This window comes from Salvelinus fontinalis, chromosome 11 (assembly GCF_029448725.1).
Source record: "Salvelinus fontinalis isolate EN_2023a chromosome 11, ASM2944872v1, whole genome shotgun sequence".
Classification (NCBI taxonomy): domain Eukaryota; kingdom Metazoa; phylum Chordata; class Actinopteri; order Salmoniformes; family Salmonidae; genus Salvelinus; species Salvelinus fontinalis.
The window spans coordinates 59594774-59614944 of record NC_074675.1 but is presented as its reverse complement, the minus strand read 5'-3'; the positions used below and the strand labels follow the sequence as shown (position 1 = coordinate 59614944).

General features: G+C 48.4%; 1 protein-coding gene across 4 annotated transcripts in view; it reads right to left on the bottom strand.

The window, feature by feature from the left end:
- Window positions 1–20171, bottom strand: part of LOC129866024 (phosphatidylinositol 4,5-bisphosphate 3-kinase catalytic subunit alpha isoform-like) — a 127328-nt gene that overhangs the window by 675 nt on the left and 106482 nt on the right. The window contains exons 21-25 of one of the 4 annotated variants that reach the window (XM_055939160.1): window positions 19755–19925; window positions 14853–14970; window positions 14451–14602; window positions 14147–14309; window positions 1–12055 (exon numbers count right to left, since the gene is read on the bottom strand). The exon at window positions 1–12055 is cut by the window's left edge and continues 675 nt beyond it. In XM_055939160.1, coding sequence (XP_055795135.1) covers window positions 11945–12055; window positions 14147–14309; window positions 14451–14602; window positions 14853–14970; window positions 19755–19925 — 715 coding nt within the window. In that variant the 3' untranslated portion in view covers window positions 1–11944. The other 3 variants (XR_008761463.1, XM_055939161.1, XR_008761464.1) reach the window with 3 other exon arrangements.

Here is a 20171-nt window from a genome sequence, read left to right as displayed (position 1 = left end):
AGGATTTTAAATAACTCATATCTACAATATCACGGTTGAGTTTAGTCAGAAAACCTTATTAATTGTTGACCTCGTAAGGTATCTCTGAGATTGTCAGAATGACATCCCTGATAACGTTATTCATATTGACAGAGCTCTCACACGCAGGACACACAGGACTTTAACGTAGACGAGTTTACAGAAAATCCTCTGGTTAGACCCGTCCTGACTAGTTTAGACCCGCTGACTATTGACTAGTAAAGTTAGCTGTGGAATGGGGAACTAGTTAAGTGAGTTGTGGAATGGGGGACTAGTTAAGTTAGTTGTGGGATGGGGGACTAGTTAAGTTCTGTGTGTTGTGTGCAGAGCTTACTGCACTCACAGTGACTCCTTCAGTCTCCTGGTAATCAATACCCTGGTTATCAATACCCTGGTTATCAATACCCTAGTTATCAATACCCTAGTTATCAATACCCTGGTTATCAATACCCTGGTAATCAATACCCTGGTTATCAATACCCTGGTTATCAATACCCTGGTTATCAATACCCTGGTTATCAATACCCTAGTTATCAATACCCTGGTAATCAATACCCTGGTAATCAATACCCTGGTTATCAATACCCTAGTTATCAATACCCTAGTTATCAATACCCTGGTTATCAATACCCTAGTTATCAATACCCTGGTTATCAATACCCTGGTTATCAATACCCTGGTTATCAATACCCTAGTTATCAATACCCTGGTTATCAATACCCTGGTTATCAATACCCTGGTTATCAATACCCTGGTTATCAATACCCTAGTTATCAATACCCTGGTTATCAATAACGCTGGGTCAAGTCGAACACAGTCTCTCAAACAAGGACAGAAAGGCTTTTATATTAAACTGATCAGGAAGATGATCGAGAGACGATCATGATTAAGTTTATCTTCTCAACATTATTTTCTGTTTCAGTGCAAGTCAGATATTTTCCCATGATGCCTTTGGCTTTGTTGCGGCAGCAACCTTTGACCTTTGCCAAACCCTGAGGATCAAAAAACGACCCGAGCGACAACCTACACAACACCCACCATCCATCCTCTCTAAACAATCTCTCAATACATCCCCTCTCTACGACTTCTACCACCATTACCCTAACTGACATCATTACCCTAACATTACCCTAACTGACATCATTACCCTAACTGACATCATTACCCTAACTGACAACATTACCCTAACTGACAACATTACCTTAACATTACCCTAACTGACATCATTACCCTAACATTACCCTAACTGACATCATTACCCTAACTGACAACATTACCCTAACTGACAACATTACCTTAACTGACATCATTACCCTAACTGACATCATTACCCTAACATTACCCTAACTGACATCATTACCCTAACTGACAACATTACCCTAACTGACAACATTACCTTAACTGACATCATTACCCTAACTGACATCATTACCCTAACATTACCCTGACTGACAACATTACCCTAACTGACATCATTACCCTAACATTACCCTAACTGACATCATTACCCTAACTGACATCATTACCCTAACTGACATCATTACCCTAACTGACATCATTACACTAACATTACCCTAACTGACATCATTACCCTAACTGACAACATTACCCTAACTGACAACATTACCCTAACTGACAACATTACCCTAACTGACACCATCACCCTAACTGACAACATTACCCTAACTGACAACATTACCCTAACATTACCCTAACTGACAACATTACCCTAACTGACAACATTACCCTAACTGACATCATTACCCTAACTGACATCATTACCCTAACTGACATCATTACCCTAACTGACAACATTACCCTAACTGACATCATTACCCTAACTGACAACATTACCCTAACTGACATCATTACCCTAACTGACATCATTACCCTAACTGACATCATTACCCTAACTGACATCATTACCCTAACTGACATCATTACCCTAACATTACCCTAACTGACATCATTACCCTAACTGACAACATTACCCTAACTGACATCATTACCCTAACATTACCCTAACTGACATCATTACCCTAACTGACATCATTACCCTAACTGACATCATTACCCTAACTGACATCAACCATCACCCTAACATTACCCTAACTGACATCATTACCCTAACTGACATCATTACCCTACCATTACCCTAACTGACATCATTACCCTAACATTACCCTAACTGACATCATTACCCTAACTGACATCATTACCCTAACATTACCCTAACTGACATCATTACCCTAACTGACATCATTACCCTAACTGACATCATTACCCTAACTGACATCATTACCCTAACTGACAACATTACCCTAACTGACATCATTACCCTAACATTACCCTAACTGACATCATTACCCTAACATTACCCTAACTGACATCATTACCCTAACTGACATCATTACCCTAACATTACCCTAACTGACATCATTACCCTAACTGACATCATTACCCTAACTGACATCATTACCCTAACTGACATCATTACCCTAACTGACAACATTACCCTAACTGACATCATTACCCTAACATTACCCTAACTGACATCATTACCCTAACATTACCCTAACTGACATCATTGCCCTAACTGACATCATTACCCTAACATTACCCTAACTGACATCATTACCCTAACATTACCCTAACTGACATCATTACCCTAACATTGCCCCAACTGACATCATTACCCTAACTGACATCATTACCCTAACTGACATCATTACCCTAACTGACATCATTACCCTAACTGACATCATTACCCTAACATTACCCTAACTGACATCATTACCCTAACATTACCCCAACTGACATCATTACCCTAACTGACAACATTACCCTAACTGACATCATTACCCTAACATTACCCTAACTGACATCATTACCCTAACTCACATCAACCATCACCCTAACATTGTGTCTGAGAGAGAGTAATATTATCTAGGCAGGAACTGTGTGTGTCTGTGTGTCTTCCAAGAGAGAGAGAGTAATATTATCTAGGCAGGAACAGTGTGTGTCTGGGTGTCTTCCAAGAGAGAGAGAGAGTAATATTATCTAGGCAGGAACAATGTGTGTCTGTGTGTCTTCCAAGAGAGAGAGAGAGTAATATTATCTAGGCAGGAAGTGTGTGTGTCTGTGTGTGTCTTCCAAGAGAGAGAGAGTAATATTATCTAGGCAGGAAGTGTGTGTCTGTGTGTCTTCCAAGAGAGAGAGAGAGTAATATTATCTAGGCAGGAACAGTGTGTGTCTGGGTGTCTTCCAAGAGAGAGAGAGTAATATTATCTAGGCAGGAACAGTGTGTGTCTGTGTGTGTCTTCCAAGAGAGAGAGAGAGTAATATTATCTAGGCAGGAACAGTGTGTGTCTGTGTGTGTCTTCCAAGAGAGAGAGAGAGTAATATTATCTAGGCAGGAACAGTGTGTGTCTGTGTGTGTCTTCCAAGAGAGAGAGAGTAATATTATCTAGGCAGGAACAGTGTGTGTCTGTGTGTGTCTTCCAAGAGAGAGAGTAATATTATCTAGGCAGGAACAGTGTGTGTCTGGGGGTCTTCCGAGAGAGAGTAATATTATCTAGGCAGGAACAGTGTGTGTCTTCCAAGAGAGAGAGAGAGTAATATTATCTAGGCAGGAACAGTGTGTGTCTTCCAAGAGAGAGAGAGAGTAATATTATCTAGGCAGGAACAGTGTGTGTCTGTGTGTTTCTTCCAAGAGAGAGAGAGAGTAATATTATCTAGGCAGGAACAGTGTGTGTCTGGGTGTCTTCCAAGAGAGAGAGTAATATTATCTAGGCAGGAACAGTGTGTGTCTGAGACTATGATTTGATGGGTGATGGGTGAAAATATGATGACATGATGAGAGGACGTGTGCAGCCTAGTCTCAATGTAATCTTGTCTTTACTAATATGTAAACTGAGTTTAGATTTAGAATGGCCCACTGTGAAATGGCCAGGAACAAGAGGATAAACACAGATCCTCCGTGTGAACGGAGGCTCCTCCTTCCTCTTCAGTCACGCGGGTTTAGGCTACTCTGGTTTAATAGCAGAGCAGGTGGTTAATAGTAGCAGCTGGGATCCTCTTCTCAGTGGCACCCATCAACACGGCTTGATTCCATATAGAAATGTCTGGGAACACATTTCACTCCCTAAATCTACCGCTGTTTGAGGAGCACACTGCCTCTCGCTATGCAGCAGGTGATATTCCGCCCAGTACTCTGTATGCCATGGTCTCTCCTACCCTGTTCCTACCCAGTACTCTGTATGCCATGGTCTCTCCTACCCTGTTCCTACCCAGTACTCTGTATGCCATGGTCTCTCCAACCCTGTTCCTGTATCTACCCAGTACTCTGTATGCCATGGTCTCTCCTACCCTGTTCCTACCCAGTACTCTGTATGGCATGGTCTCTCCTACCCTGTTCCTGCAGCTACCCAGTACTCTGTATACCATGGTCTCTCCAACCCTGTTCTTGCAGCTACCCAGTACTCTGTATGCCATGGTCTCTCCTACCCTGTTCCTGCAGCTACCCAGTACTCTGTATGCCATGGTCTCTCCTACCCTGTTCCTGCCCAGTACTCTATATGCCATGGTCTCTCCAACCCTGTTCCTGCAGCTACCCAGTACTCTGTACGCCATGGTCTCTCCAATCCTGTTCCTGCAGCTACCCAGTACTCTGTATGCCATGGTCTCTCCTACCCTGTTCCTACCCAGTACTCTGTATGCCATGGTCTCTCCTACCCTGTTCCTACCCAGTACTCTGTACGCCATGGTCTCTCCAACCCTGTTCCTGCAGCTACCCAGTACTCTGTATGCCATGGTCTCTCCTACCCTGTTCCTACCCAGTACTCTGTATGCCATGGTCTCTCCAACTCTGTTCCTGTATCTACCCAGTACTCTGTATGCCATGGTCTCTCCTACCCTGTTCCTACCCAGTACTCTGTATGCCATGGCCTCTCCAACCCTGTTCCTGCAGCTACCCAGTACTCTGTATGCCATGGTCTCTCCAACCCTGTTCCTACCCAGTACTCTGTATGCCATGGTCTCTCCAACCCTGTTCCTACCCAGTACTCTGTATGCCATGGTCTCTCCTACCCTGTTCCTACCCAGTACTCTGTATGCCATGGCCTCTCCAACCCTGTTCCTGTTCCTACCCAGTACTCTGTATGCCATGGTCTCTCCAACCCTGTTCCTACCCAGTACTCTGTATGCCATGGTCTCTCCAACCCTGTTCCTGCCCAGTACTCTGTATGCCATGGTCTCTCCTACCCTGTTCCTGCAGCTACCCAGTACTCTGTATGCCATGGTCTCTCCAACCCTGTTCCTACCCAGTAATCTGTATGCCATGGGCTCTCCAACTCTGTTCCTGCAGCTACCCAGTACTCTGTATGCCATGGTCTCTCCTACCCTGTTCCTGCAGCTACCCAGTACTCTGTATGCCATGGTCTCTCCTACCCTGATCCTACCCAGTACTCTGTATGCCATGGTCTCTCCAACCCTGTTCCTACAGCTACCCAGTACTCTGTACGCCATGGTCTCTCCAACCCTGTTCCTGCAGCTACCCAGTACTCTGTATGCCATGGTCTCTCCAACCCTGTTCCTACCCAGTACTCTGTATGCCATGGTCTCTCCTACCCTGTTCCTACCCAGTACTCTGTATGCCATGGTCTCTCCAACCCTGTTCCTGCAGCTACCCAGTACTCTGTACGCCATGGTCTCTCCAACCCTGTTCCTACCCAGTACTCTGTATGCCACGGTCTCTCCAACCCTGTTCTTGCAGCTACCCAGTACTCTGTACGCCATGGTCTCTCCAACCCTGTTCCTACCCAGTACTCTGTATGCCATGGTCTCTCCAACCCTGTTCCTGCAGCTACCCAGTACTCTGTATGCCATGGTCTCTCCAACCCTGTTCCTACCCAGTACTCTGTATGCCATGGTCTCTCCAACCCTGTTCCTGCAGCTACCCAGTACTCTGTATGCCATGGTCTCTCCTACCCTGTTCCTGCAGCTACCCAGTACTCTGTATGCCATGGTCTCTCCTACCCTGTTCCTACCCAGTACTCTGTATGCCATGGTCTCTCCTACCCTGTTCCTGCAGCTACCCAGTACTCTGTATGCCATGGTCTCTCCTACCCTGTTCCTACAGCTACCCAGTACTCTGTATGCCATGGGCTCTCCAACCCTGTTCCTGCAGCTACCCAGTACTCTGTATGCCATGGTCTCTCCAACCCTGTTCCTACCCAGTACTCTGTATGCCATGGTCTCTCCTACCCTGTTCCTGCAGCTACCCAGTACTCTGTATGCCATGGTCTCTCCTACCCTGTTCCTACCCAGTACTCTGTATGCCATGGTCTCTCCTACCCTGTTCCTGCAGCTACCCAGTACTCTGTATGCCATGGTCTCTCCAACCCTGTTCCTACCCAGTACTCTGTATGCCATGGTCTCTCCTACCCTGTTCCTGCAGCTACCCAGTACTCTGTATACCATGGTCTCTCCAACCCTGTTCCTACCCAGTACTCTGTGTGCCATGGTCTCTCCAACCCTGTTCCTACCCAGTACTCTGTATGCCATGGTCTCTCCTACCCTGTTCCTGCAGCTACCCAGTACTCTGTATGCCATGGTCTCTCCTACCCTGTTCCTGCAGCTACCCAGTACTATGTATGCCATGGTCTCTCCTACCCTGTTCCTGCAGCTACCCAGTACTCTGTATGCCATGGTCTCTCCTACCCTGTTCCTACCCAGTACTCTGTATGCCATGGTCTCTCCTACCCTGTTCCTACCCAGTACTCTGTATGCCATGGTCTCTCCAACCCTGTTCCTACCCAGTACTCTGTATGCCATGGGCTCTCCTACCCTGTTCCTGCAGCTACCCAGTACTCTGTATGCCATGGTCTCTCCTACCCTGTTCCTACCCAGTACTCTGTATGCCATGGTCTCTCCTACCCTGTACCTGCAGCTACCCAGTACTCTGTATGCCATGGCCTCTCCAACCCTGTTCCTGCCCAGTACTCTGTATGCCATGGGCTCTCCTACCCTGTTCCTACCCAGTACTCTGTATGCCATGGGCTCTCCTACCCTGTTCCTGCAGCTACCCAGTACTCTGTATGCCATGGTCTCTCCAACCCTGTTCCTGCAGCTACCCAGTACTCTGTATGCCATGGTCTCTCCTACCCTGTTCCTGCCCAGTACTCTGTATGCCATGGTCTCTCCAACCCTGTTCCTGCAGCTACCCAGTACTCTGTATGCCATGGTCTCTCCAACCCTGTTCCTACCCAGTACTCTGTATGCCATGGTCTCTCCAACCCTGTTCCTACCCAGTACTCTGTATGCCATGGTCTCTCCAACCCTGTTCCTACCCAGTACTCTGTATGCCATGGTCTCTCCAACCCTGTTCCTGCAGCTACCCAGTACTCTGTATGCCATGGCCTCTCCAACCCTGTTCCTGCCCAGTACTCTGTATGCCATGGGCTCTCCAACCCTGTTCCTACAGCTACCCAGTACTCTGTATGCCATGGTCTCTCCAACCCTGTTCCTGCCCAGTACTCTGTATGCCATGGGCTCTCCAACCCTGTTCCTACAGCTACCCAGTACTCTGTATGCCATGGTCTCTCCTACCCTGTTTCCTACCCAGTACTCTGTATGCCATGGTCTCTCCAACCCTGTTCCTGCAGCTACCCAGTACTCTGTATGCCATGGTCTCTCCAACCCTGTTCCTGCAGCTACCCAGTACTCTGTATGCCATGGGCTCTCCAACCCTGTTCCTGCAGCTACCCAGTACTCTGTATGCCATGGGCTCTCCAACCCTGTTCCTGCAGCTACCCAGTACTCTGTATGCCATGGGCTCTCCTACCCTGTTCCTGCAGCTACCCAGTACTCTGTATGCCATGGTCTCTCCTACCCTGTTCCTGCAGCTACCCAGTACTCTGTATGCCATGGTCTCTCCTACCCTGTTCCTACAGCTACCCAGTACTCTGTATGCCATGGTCTCTCCAACCCTGTTCCTGCAGCTACCCAGTACTCTGTATGCCATGGTCTCTCCAACCCTGTTCCTACCCAGTACTCTGTATGCCATGGTCTCTCCAACCCTGTTCCTGCAGCTACCCAGTACTCTGTATGCCATGGTCTCTCCAACCCTGTTCCTACCCAGTACTCTGTATGCCATGGTCTCTCCAACCCTGTTCCTGCCCAGTACTCTGTATGCCATGGGCTCTCCAACCCTGTTCCTACAGCTACCCAGTACTCTGTATGCCATGGTCTCTCCTACCCTGTTTCCTACCCAGTACTCTGTATGCCATGGTCTCTCCAACCCTGTTCCTGCAGCTACCCAGTACTCTGTATGCCATGGTCTCTCCAACCCTGTTCCTGCAGCTACCCAGTACTCTGTATGCCATGGTCTCTCCTACCCTGTTCCTGCAGCTACCCAGTACTCTGTATGCCATGGTCTCTCCAACCCTGTTCCTGCAGCTACCCAGTACTCTGTATGCCATGGGCTCTCCAACCCTGTTCCTGCAGCTACCCAGTACTCTGTATGCCATGGTCTCTCCAACCCTGTTCCTGCAGCTACCCAGTACTCTGTATGCCATGGGCTCTCCTACCCTGTTCCTACCCAGTACTCTGTATGCCATGGGCTCTCCCTACCCTGTTCCTGCAGCTACCCAGTACTCTGTATGCCATGGGCTCTCCTACCCTGTTCCTGCAGCTACCCAGTGATTAATTTGGGAAACCAAGTGAAATCTGTTCGGGAGTAACATCGATAGTAACATGTTTTCACAACAAAACATAGTGAATTAAGCTGTTGACAGCCCCTCTGCACGCTTGAGAAAGGACTGAAGGAGAGAGAGGGAAGAGATGGAGAAACACAGTGGTGAGATATTCTCTAGTTAAAGGACATGTGTAAGACTATTAAATGATGAAAGTATAAAAATGCCCTTTTACCAGGCTGTTCAAAATCAAATACAAATTCACTATAATTGTAGGCCGACTTTTGTAAGCCACCTTGCACAATCAATGACCCAACAGCATGACCGAGGCCTGTACTCTCCCAGGATAGAAGGTTCGGAGTGTAGCGTCAGGTAACCAGTCCACCCAGGATGAATAATAATACAACCCACATTGAAAGGCCGTTACTAGAATGTGTTTACTTTCGGAGAATAGGATAGACCAATTATGTACCAAAGACATCTTAAATCATTTTTTTTTAAAGTTTTTTTTCTGCCGTGCGTAATATGCAATAGGCTATGTATTGTATAAGGGAACAATCATTATTTTAATTCAAATGTTATTATGGTCCTGGGCTCATATACAGTAGGCCTATAATCATCTCTAATATACTTCTGAGTGTTTCTCAACGAGCTAGCATGCTAGGTGGCTAACCGCAGTAGCTAGCTAACTAGGCTAACCGTACTGCAAACTATACAGTCTACTGCACACTGCCTGGTCTGCAATCCATCACATATACAAGCCCAACTTTAGTTGCCGTTACAATAGAGCCCTGAGTACCAGGCCATTAGGACCTGATGGAGGGACAATAGAGCCCTGAGTACCAGGCCCTTAGGACCTGATGGAGGAACAATAGAGCCCTGAGTACCAGGCCATTAGGACCTGATGGAGGGACAATAGAGCCCTGAGTACCAGGCCATTAGGACCTGATGGAGGGACAATAGAGCTCTGAGTACCAGGCCATTAGGACCTGATGGAGGGACAATAGAGCCCTGAGTACCAGGTCATTAGGACCTGATGAAGGGACAATAGAGCCCTGATTACCAGGCCATTAGGACCTGATGGAGGGACAATAGAGCCCTGAGTACCAGGTCATTAGGACCTGATGGAGGGACAATAGAGCCCTGAGTACCAGGCCATTAGGACCTGATGGAGGGACAATAGAGCCCTGAGTACCAGGCCATTAGGACCTGATGGAGGAACAATAGAGCCCTGAGTACCAGGCCATTAGGACCTGATGGAGGGACAATAGAGCCCCGAGTACCAGGTCATTAGGACCTGATGGAGGTACAATAGAGCCCAGAGTACCAGGTCATTAGGACCTGATGGAGGGACAATAGAGCCCTGAGTACCAGGCCCTTAGGACCTGATGGAGGAACAATAGAGCCCTGAGTACCAGGTCATTAGGACCTGATGGAGGGACAATAGAGCCCTGAGTACCAGGCCCTTAGGACCTGATGGAGGGACAATAGAGCCCTGAGTACCAGGCCCTTAGGACCTGATGGAGGGACAATAGAGCCCTGAGTACCAGGCCGTTAGGACCTGATGGTCGTTAGCGATTTGGGTACGTCTAACATGTCCAGAGTACATAAGAGGAGATTACCATTGAATTTTACTGTGGTCATGACTCATGACTTCCGATGTGGCGGTAATACGGTCACCACAACAGCCCGGGGAACATGTGTTTATGGGAGGGGAGGGGGAAGGTGTGGGAGGGAGAAGGTGTGTTGATGGGAGGGAGAAGGTGTGGGAGGGAGAAGGTGTGTTGATGGGAGGGGGAAGGTGTGGGAGGGAGAAGGTGTGTTGATGGGAGGGAGAAGGTGTGGGAGGGAGAAGGTGTGTTGATGGGAGGGAGAAGGTGTGTTGATGGGAGGGAGAAGGTGTGTTGATGGGAGGGAGAAGGTGTGTTGATGGGAGGGAGAAGGTGTGTTGATGGGAGGGAGAAGGTGTGTTGATGGGAGGGAGAAGGTGTGTTGATGGGAGGGAGAAGGTGTGTTGATGGGAAGAAGAAGGTGTGTTGATGGGAGGGAGAAGGTGTGTTGATGGGAGGGAGAAGGTGTGTTGATGGGAGGGAGAAGGTGTGTTGATGGGAGGGGGAAGGTGTGTTGATGGGAAGAAGAAGGTGTGTTGATGGGAGGGAGAAGGTGTGTTGATGGGAGGGAGAAGGTGTGTTGATGGGAGGGGGAAGGTGTGTTGATGGGAGGGAGAAGGTGTGTTGATGGGAGGGAGAAGGTGTGTTGATGGGAGGGAGAAGGTGTGGGAGGGAGAAGGTGTGTTGATGGGAGGGAGAAGGTGTGTTGATGGGAGGGAGAAGGTGTGTTGATGGGAGGGAGAAGGTGTGTTGATGGGAGGGAGAAGGTGTGTTGATGGGAGGGAGAAGGTGTGTTGATGGGAAGAAGAAGGTGTGTTGATGGGAGGGAGAAGGTGTGTTGATGGGAGGGAGAAGGTGTGTTGATGGGAGGGGGAAGGTGTGTTGATGGGAAGAAGAAGGTGTGTTGATGGGAGGGAGAAGGTGTGTTGATGGGAGGGAGAAGGTGTGTTGATGGGAGGGAGAAGGTGTGTTGATGGGAGGGAGAAGGTGTGTTGATGGGAGGGAGAAGGTGTGTTGATGGGAGGGAGAAGGTGTGTTGATGGGAGGGAGAAGGTGTGTTGATGGGAGGGAGAAGGTGTGTTGATGGGAGGGAGAAGGTGTGTTGATGGGAGGGAGAAGGTGTGTTGATGGGAGGGAGAAGGTGTGGGAGGGAGAAGGTGTGTTGATGGGAGGGAGAAGGTGTGTTGATGGGAGGGAGAAGGTGTGTTGATGGGAAGAAGAAGGTGTGTTGATGGGAGGGAGAAGGTGTGTTGATGGGAGGGAGAAGGTGTGTTGATGGGAGGGAGAAGGTGTGTTGATGGGAGGGAGAAGGTGTGTTGATGGGAGGGAGAAGGTGTGTTGATGGGAGGGAGAAGGTGTGTTGATGGGAGGGGGAATGTTTGTATCAGAATGTTTTAGCTACTGTTGGTACTAACATAATGATTATTGCGCCTTCTTATCAAATAGGAGTGTGTATGTGTGTCTCTCTCTCTCTCTGTGTGTGTGTGTGTGTGTGTGTGTGTGTGTGTGTGTGTGTGTGTGTGTGTGTGTGTGTGTGTGTGTGTGTGTGTGTGTGTGTGTGTGTGTGTGACTCTCTCTCTCTCTCTCTCTGCGAGGTGTGTGTGTGTGGTGTGTGTGTGTGTGTCAGTGTTCGTTGGGCATGTGTCTGATAGTGTGGAAGATCCAGTCCATCTTCGTGGTCCATCCTCCATGATGTGCATCGTTCATTTGCTTGGTGAAGTACTCCAGAGCCTCCTGGTGACACAAACAGGTTATAACAGGTTATAACACACAGAGAGACAGCTAATGGGGATCCATAATAAATATAAATACATGTCATGACTTCCCTACACATTATGGCAAATTCAAATCTGATCCAGGCCAGATCCACTGCATTTTTCATTGTTCCCCTCTAATCAGGGACTGATTTAGACCTGGGACACCAGGTGGGTGATTCCCCTCTAACCAGGGACTGATTTAGACCTGAGACACCAGGTGGGTGATTCCCCTCTGAACAGGGACTGATTTAGACCTGGGACACCAGGTGGGTGATTCCCCTCTAATCAGGGACTGATTTAGACCTGGGACACCAGGTGAGTGATTCCCCTCTAATCAGGGACTGATTTAGACCTGGGACACCAGGTGGGTGATTCCCCTCTAATCAGGAACTGATTTAGACCTGGGACACCAGGTGGGTGATTCCCCTCTAATCAGGGACTGATTTAGACCTGGGACACCAGGTGGGTGATTCCCCTCTGAACAGGGACTGATTTAAACCTGGGACACCAGGTGGGTGATTCCCCTCCAATCAGGGACTGATTTAGACCTGGGACACCAGGTGGGTGATTCCCCTCTAATCAGGGACTGATTTAGACCTGGGACACCAGGTGAGTGATTCCCCTCTAATCAGGGACTGATTTAGACCTGGGACACCAGGTGGGTGATTCCCCTCTAATCAGGGACTGATTTAGACCTGGGACACCAGGTGGGTGATTCCCCTCTAATCAGGGACTGATTTAGACCTGGGACACCAGGTGGGTGATTCCCCTCTGAACAGGGACTGATTTAAACCTGGGACACCAGGTGGGTGATTCCCCTCTAATCAGGGACTGATTTAGACCTGGGACACCAGGTGGGTGATTCCCCTCTAATCAGGGACGGATTTAGACCAGGGACAGCAGGTGGGCGATTCCCCTCTAATCAGGGACTGATTTAGACCTGGGACACCATGGTGGGTGATTCCCCTCTAATCAGGGACTGATTTAGACCTGGGACACCAGGTGGGTGATTCCCCTCTAATCAGGGACTGATTTAGACCTGGGACACCAGGTGGGGGATTCCCCTCTAATCAGGGACTGATTTAGACCTGGGACACCAGGTGGGTGATTCCCCTCTAATCAGGGACTGATTTAGACCTGGGACACCAGGTGGGTGATTCCCCTCTAATCAGGGACTGTTTTAGACCTGGGACACCAGGTGGGTGATTCCCCTCTAATCAGGGACTGATTTAGACCTGGGACACCAGGTGGGTGATTCTCTTCTAATCAGGGACTGATTTAGACCTGGGACACCAGGTGGGTGATTCCCCTCTAATCAGGGACTGATTTAGACCTGGGACACCAGGTGGGTGATTCCCCTCTAATCAGGGACTGATTTAGACCTGGGACACCAGGTGGGTGATTCCCCTCTAATCAGGGACTGATTTAGACCTGGGACACCAGGTGGGTGATTCTCCTCTAATCAGGGACTGATTTAGACCAGGGACAGCAGGTGGGTGCAATTCATTATCAGGCAGAACAGAAAACCATGCAGAAGTCTGGGAAGTCCAGGCTCGCATTTGAATACCCCTGGTACAGGGTCTTCCTCAGGTAGGGTAGGGGTTAGGGGTCAGGGATTCTGCATTACCTGTTGGCACTTCTCCAAGCGAGGGTCTTCCTCAAGTAGGGTCAGGGGTTAGGGGTCAGGGATTCTGTATTACCTGCTGGCTCTTCTCCAGAGCAAGGGTCTTCCTCAGGTAGGGTTCAGGGGTCAAGGGTTCTGTATTACCTGCTGGCACTTCTCCAAAGCGAGGGTCTTCCTCAGGTGGGGTTCAGGGTTCAGGGGTCAAGGGTTCTGTATTACCTGCTGGCACTTCTCCAAAGCGAGGGTCTTCCTCAGGTGGGGTTCAGGGTTCAGGGGTCAAGGGTTCTGTATTACCTGCTGGCTCTTCTCCAAAGCGAGGGTCTTCCTCAGGTGGGGTTCAGGGTTCAGGGGTCAAGGGTTCTGTATTACCTGCTGGCTCTTCTCCAAAGCGAGGGTCTTCCTCAGGTGGGGTTCAGGGTTCAGGGGTCAAGGGTTCTGTATTACCTGCTGGCTCTTCTCCAAAGCGAGGGTCTTCCTCAGGTAAGCAATGTCATCAAAGGACTGTAGTTCAGGCATGCCACAGCCCAGCAGCAGGGAGAACAGGTTGATGAACAGAGAGGCATGCTGGCGGATGGATAGGTACGCCTTGTAACACATCTCCTGGAACCTGGGGGAAGGGGGGGGGGAGGGTTAACAGGGTGGGTGTCTTGTAACACATCTCCTGGAACCTGGGGGAAGGGGGGGGGGGTTAACAGGGTGTGTGTGCACTGTGTGTATACTGTTTGTATGTGTACTGTGTATGTTGTACCTCTCAAACTCTTTGGTCTTGGTACACTCCTGGACTCCCTTACTGATGACGATCAGGAAGTCTTGTGTCAGAACGAAGGGAACTCGCTCTCTCTTATAGCCAAACTTCTTCTTCTTATGATCCAGGAAGTGGCCAAAGTCTATATGGAACAGCTGGGGGAGAGAGAGAGAGGGGGAGCGGATAGAGAAAGAGAGAGACAGAAAGAGAGAGAGAGAGAGAGAGAGAGAATGGAGAGGGAGCGGATGGAGAGGGAGAGAGAGAGAGTATGGAAAATATAAATCGGAGTTAACTATTGGGTCATTTCTTCAGATAGATGGATAGTTATGTGTGTTGTGTGCGTTATGTTGTGTGTGTTGTGTAATGTGTGTTGTGTGTGTTGTGTGGTGTGTGTGTGTGTGTTACCTGTCCGTTCTCCTTGACCATGATGTTGGAGTTGTGTCTGTCTCCTATACCCAGGATGAAGGTGGCTACGCAGTACCCGGCACAGGACCTGGTGAACAGGTCTATCGCTCGGTCATACCTGGGGGTGAATAGGGTTAGAGGTCTATCGCTCGGTCATACCTGGGGGTGAATAGGGTTAGAGGTCTATCGCTCGGTCATACCTGGGGGTGAATAGGGTTAGAGCTCCATCTCTCTGTCATACCTGGGGGTGAATAGGGTTAGAGGTCTTCGGTGATACCTGGGGGTGAATAGGGTTAGAGGTCTATCTCTCTGTCATACCTGGGGGTGAATAGGGTTAGAGGTCTTCGGTGATACCTGGGGGTGAATAGGGTTAGAGGTCTATCTCTCTGTCATACCTTGGGGTGAATAGGGTTAGAGGTCTATCGCTCGGTCATACCTGGGGGTGAATAGGGTTAGAGGTCTATCTGGATCACAGCTCTGCACAAGACAGAGAGAGATGTTTAAAGTCTATATATAGAGGGAGACAGACAGACAGACAAATATGTGTAACAGAGACAGGTGAAACAGACAGACAGTTTGACAGACAGGTGTAACAGACAGACAGGTGAAACAGACAGACAGTTTGACAGACAGGTGAAACAGACAGACAGTTTGACAGACAGGTGAAACAGACAGACAGTTCGACAGACAGGTGAAACAGACAGACAGTTCGACAGACAGGTGAAACAGACAGACAGTTCGACAGACAGGTGTAACAGACAGACAGTTAAACAGACAGGTGTAACAGACAGACAGACAGGTGTAACAGACAGACAGACAGGTGTAACAGACAGTTAGACAGACAGGTGTGACAGACAGACAGTTAAACAGACAGGTGTAACAGACAGTTAGACAGACAGGTGTGACAGACAGACAGTTAAACAGACAGGTGTAACAGACAGACAGACAGGTGTAACAGACACAGGTGTAACAGACAGTTAGACAGACAGGTGTAACAGACAGGTGTAACAGACAGTTAGACAGACAGACAGTTAAACAGACAGGTGTAACAGACAGTTAAACAGACAGGTGTAACAGACAGTTAGACAGACAGGTGTAACAGACAGTTAGACAGACAGGTGTAACAGACAGGTGTAACAGACAGTTAAACAGACAGGTGTAACAGACAGTTAGACAGACAGGTGTAACAGACAGTTAGACAGACAGGTGTAACAGACAGTTAGACAGACAGGTGTAACAGACAGTTAGACAGACAGGTGTAACAGACAGTTAGACAGACAGGTGTAACAGACAGTTAGACAGACAGGTGTAACAGACAGTTAGACAGACAGGTGTAACAGACAGTTAGACAGACAGGTGTAACAGACAGTTAGACAGACAGGTGTAACAGACAGTTAGACAGACAGTTAGACAGACAGGTGTAACAGACAGGTGTAACAGACAGTTAGACAGACAGGTGTAACAGACAGGTGTAACAGACAGTTAGACAGACAGGTGTAACAGACAGGTGTAACAGACAGTTAGACAGACAGGTGTAACAGACAGGTGTAACAGACAGTTAGACAGACAGGTGTAACAGACAGGTGTAACAGACAGTTAGACAGACAGGTGTAACAGACAGTTAGACAGACAGGTGTAACAGACAGTTAAACAGACAGGTGTAACAGACAGTTAAACAGACAGGTGTAACAGACAGTTAAACAGACAGACAGTTAAACAGACAGGTGTAACAGACAGTTAGACAGACAGTTAGACAGACGGTTAGACAGACAGGTGTGACAGACAGTTAGACAGACAGGTGTAACAGACAGTTAGACAGACAGGTGTAACAGACAGTTAAACAGACAGGTGTAACAGACAGTTAGACAGACAGGTGTGACAGACAGTTAGACAGACAGGTGTGACAGACAGTTAGACAGACAGGTGTAACAGACAGTTAGACAGACAGGTGTAACAGACAGTTAGACAGACAGGTGTAACAGACAGTTAGACAGACAGGTGTAACAGACAGGTGTAACAGACAGTTAGACAGACAGGTGTAACAGACAGTTAGACAGACAGGTGTAACAGACAGTTAGACAGACAGGTGTAACAGACAGGTGTAACAGACAGTTAAACAGACAGGTGTAACAGACAGTTAGACAGACAGTTAGACAGACAGTTAGACAGACAGGTGTAACAGACAGTTAAACAGACAGGTGTAACAGACAGTTAGACAGACAGACAGTTAAACAGACAGGTGTAACAGACAGTTAGACAGACAGTTAGACAGACAGTTAGACAGACAGTTAGACAGACAGGTGTAACAGACAGTTAAACAGACAGGTGTAACAGACAGTTAGACAGACAGGTGTAACAGACAGTTAAACAGACAGGTGTAACAGACAGTTAAACAGACAGGTGTAACAGACAGACAGACAGGTGTAACAGACAGACAGGTGTAACAGACAGACAGACAGGTGTAACAGACAGACAGACAGGTGTAACAGACAGACAGACAGGTGTAACAGACAGACAGACAGGTGTAACAGACAGACAGACAGGTGTAACAGACAGACAGACAGGTGTAACAGACAGACAGACAGGTGTAACAGACAGACAGGTGTAACAGACAGACAGACAGGTGTAACAGACAGACAGACAGGTGTAACAGACAGACAGACAGACAGGTGTAACAGACAGACAGACAGGTATAACAGACAGACAGGTGTAACAGACAGACAGGTGTAACAGACAGACAGACAGACAGGTGTAACAGACAGACAGACAGGTGTAACAGACAGACAGACAGGTGTAACAGACAGACAGACAGGTGTAACAGACAGACAGACAGGTGTAACAGACAGACAGGTGTAACAGACAGACAGACAGACAGGTGTAACAGACAGACAGACAGACAGACAGGTGTAACAGACAGACAGACAGGTGTAACAGACAGACAGGCAGGTGTAACAGACAGACAGGCAGGTGTAACAGACAGACAGACAGGTGTAACAGACAGACAGACAGGTGTAACAGACAGACAGACAGGTGTAACAGACAGACAGACAGGTGTAACAGACAGACAGACAGGTGTAACAGACAGACAGACCGGTGTAACAGACAGACAGGTGTAACAGACAGACAGACAGGTGTAACAGACAGACAGACAGGTGTAACACACAGACAGACCGGTGTAACAGACAGACAGGTGTAACAGACAGACAGACCGGTGTAACAGACAGACAGGTGTAACAGACAGACAGACAGGTGTAACAGACAGACAGACCGGTGTAACAGACAGACAGGTGTAACAGACAGACAGACCGGTGTAACAGACAGACAGGTGTAACAGACAGACAGACCGGTGTAACAGACAGACAGGTGTAACAGACAGACAGACCGGTGTAACACACAGACAGACCGGTGTAACAGACAGACAGGCAGGTGTAACAGACAGACAGACAGGTGTAACAGACAGACAGACAGGTGTAACAGACAGACAGACAGGTGTAACAGACAGACAGACAGGTGTAACAGACAGACAGACAGGTGTAACAGACAGACAGACAGGTGTAACACACAGACAGACCGGTGTAACAGACAGACAGGTGTAACAGACAGACAGACCGGTGTAACAGACAGACAGGTGTAACAGACAGACAGACAGGTGTAACAGACAGACAGACCGGTGTAACAGACAGACAGGTGTAACAGACAGACAGACAGGTGTAACAGACAGACAGACAGGTGTAACAGACAGACAGACAGGTGTAACAGACAGACAGACAGGTGTAACAGACAGACAGACCGGTGTAACAGACAGACAGGTGTAACAGACAGACAGACAGGTGTAACAGACAGACAGACCGGTGTAACAGACAGACAGGTGTAACAGACAGACAGACAGACAGGTGTAACAGACAGACAGGTGTAACAGACAGACAGACCGGTGTAACAGACAGACCGGTGTAACAGACAGACAGACAGGTGTAACAGACAGACAGACAGGTGTAACAGACAGACAGACCGGTGTAACAGACAGACAGACAGGTGTAACAGACAGACAGGTGTAACAGACAGACAGACAGGTGTAACAGACAGACAGACAGACAGACAGACAGACAGCTGTAACAGACAGACAGACAGGTGTAACAGACAGACAGACCGGTGTAACAGACAGACAGACCGGTGTAACAGACAGACAGACAGGTGTAACAGACAGACAGACAGGTGTAACAGACAGACAGACCGGTGTAACAGACAGACAGGTGTAACAGACAGACAGACCGGTGTAACAGACAGACAGGTGTAACAGACAGACAGGTGTAACAGACAGACCGGTGTAACAGACAGACAGGTGTAACAGACAGACAGACAGGTGTAACAGACAGACCGGTGTAACAGACAGACAGGTGTAACAGACAGACAGACCGGTGTAACAGACAGACAAACAGGTGTAACACACAGACAGACAGGTGTAACAGACAGACAGACAGGTGTAACAGACAGACAGACAGGTGTAACAGACAGACAGACCGGTGTAACAGACAGACAGGTGTAACAGACAGACAGACAGGTGTAACAGACAGACAGACAGGTGTAACAGACAGACAGACCGGTGTAACAGACAGACAGGTGTAACAGACAGACAGGTGTAACAGACAGACAGACCGGTGTAACAGACAGACAGGTGTAACAGACAGACAGACAGGTGTAACAGACAGACAGACCGGTGTAACAGACAGACAGGTGTAACAGACAGACAGACAGGTGTAACAGACAGACAGACAGGTGTAACAGACAGACAGGTGTAACAGACAGACAGACAGGTGTAACAGACAGACAGACAGGTGTAACAGACAGACAGACCGGTGTAACAGACAGACCGGTGTAACAGACAGACAGGTGTACTCTACTCACCCCTCTCCTTTGTTCTTGTCCTTAATCCAGTGGTGCAGTGTGTTGCTGTTGAACTGCAACGCCCCCTTCAGGCCTCCTTTACACTGGATCTGCATGATGGTAAAGCTGTTCTTCACCACCTCTATCAGCCCCACACAGTCCCCTATAGACAGACAGCCATACGGTAACATCCTGTAGAGAGGGGTTCAACAGAGTTAAACACACAGTCCCCTATAGACAGACAGCCATACGGTAACATCCTGTAGAGAGGGGTTCAACAGAGTTAAACACACAGTCCCCTATAGACAGACAGCCATACGGTAACATCCTGTAGAGAGGGGTTCAACAGAGTTAAACACACAGTCCCCTATAGACAGACAGCCATACGGTAACATCCTGTAGAGAGGGGTTCAACAGAGTTAAACACACAGTCCCCTA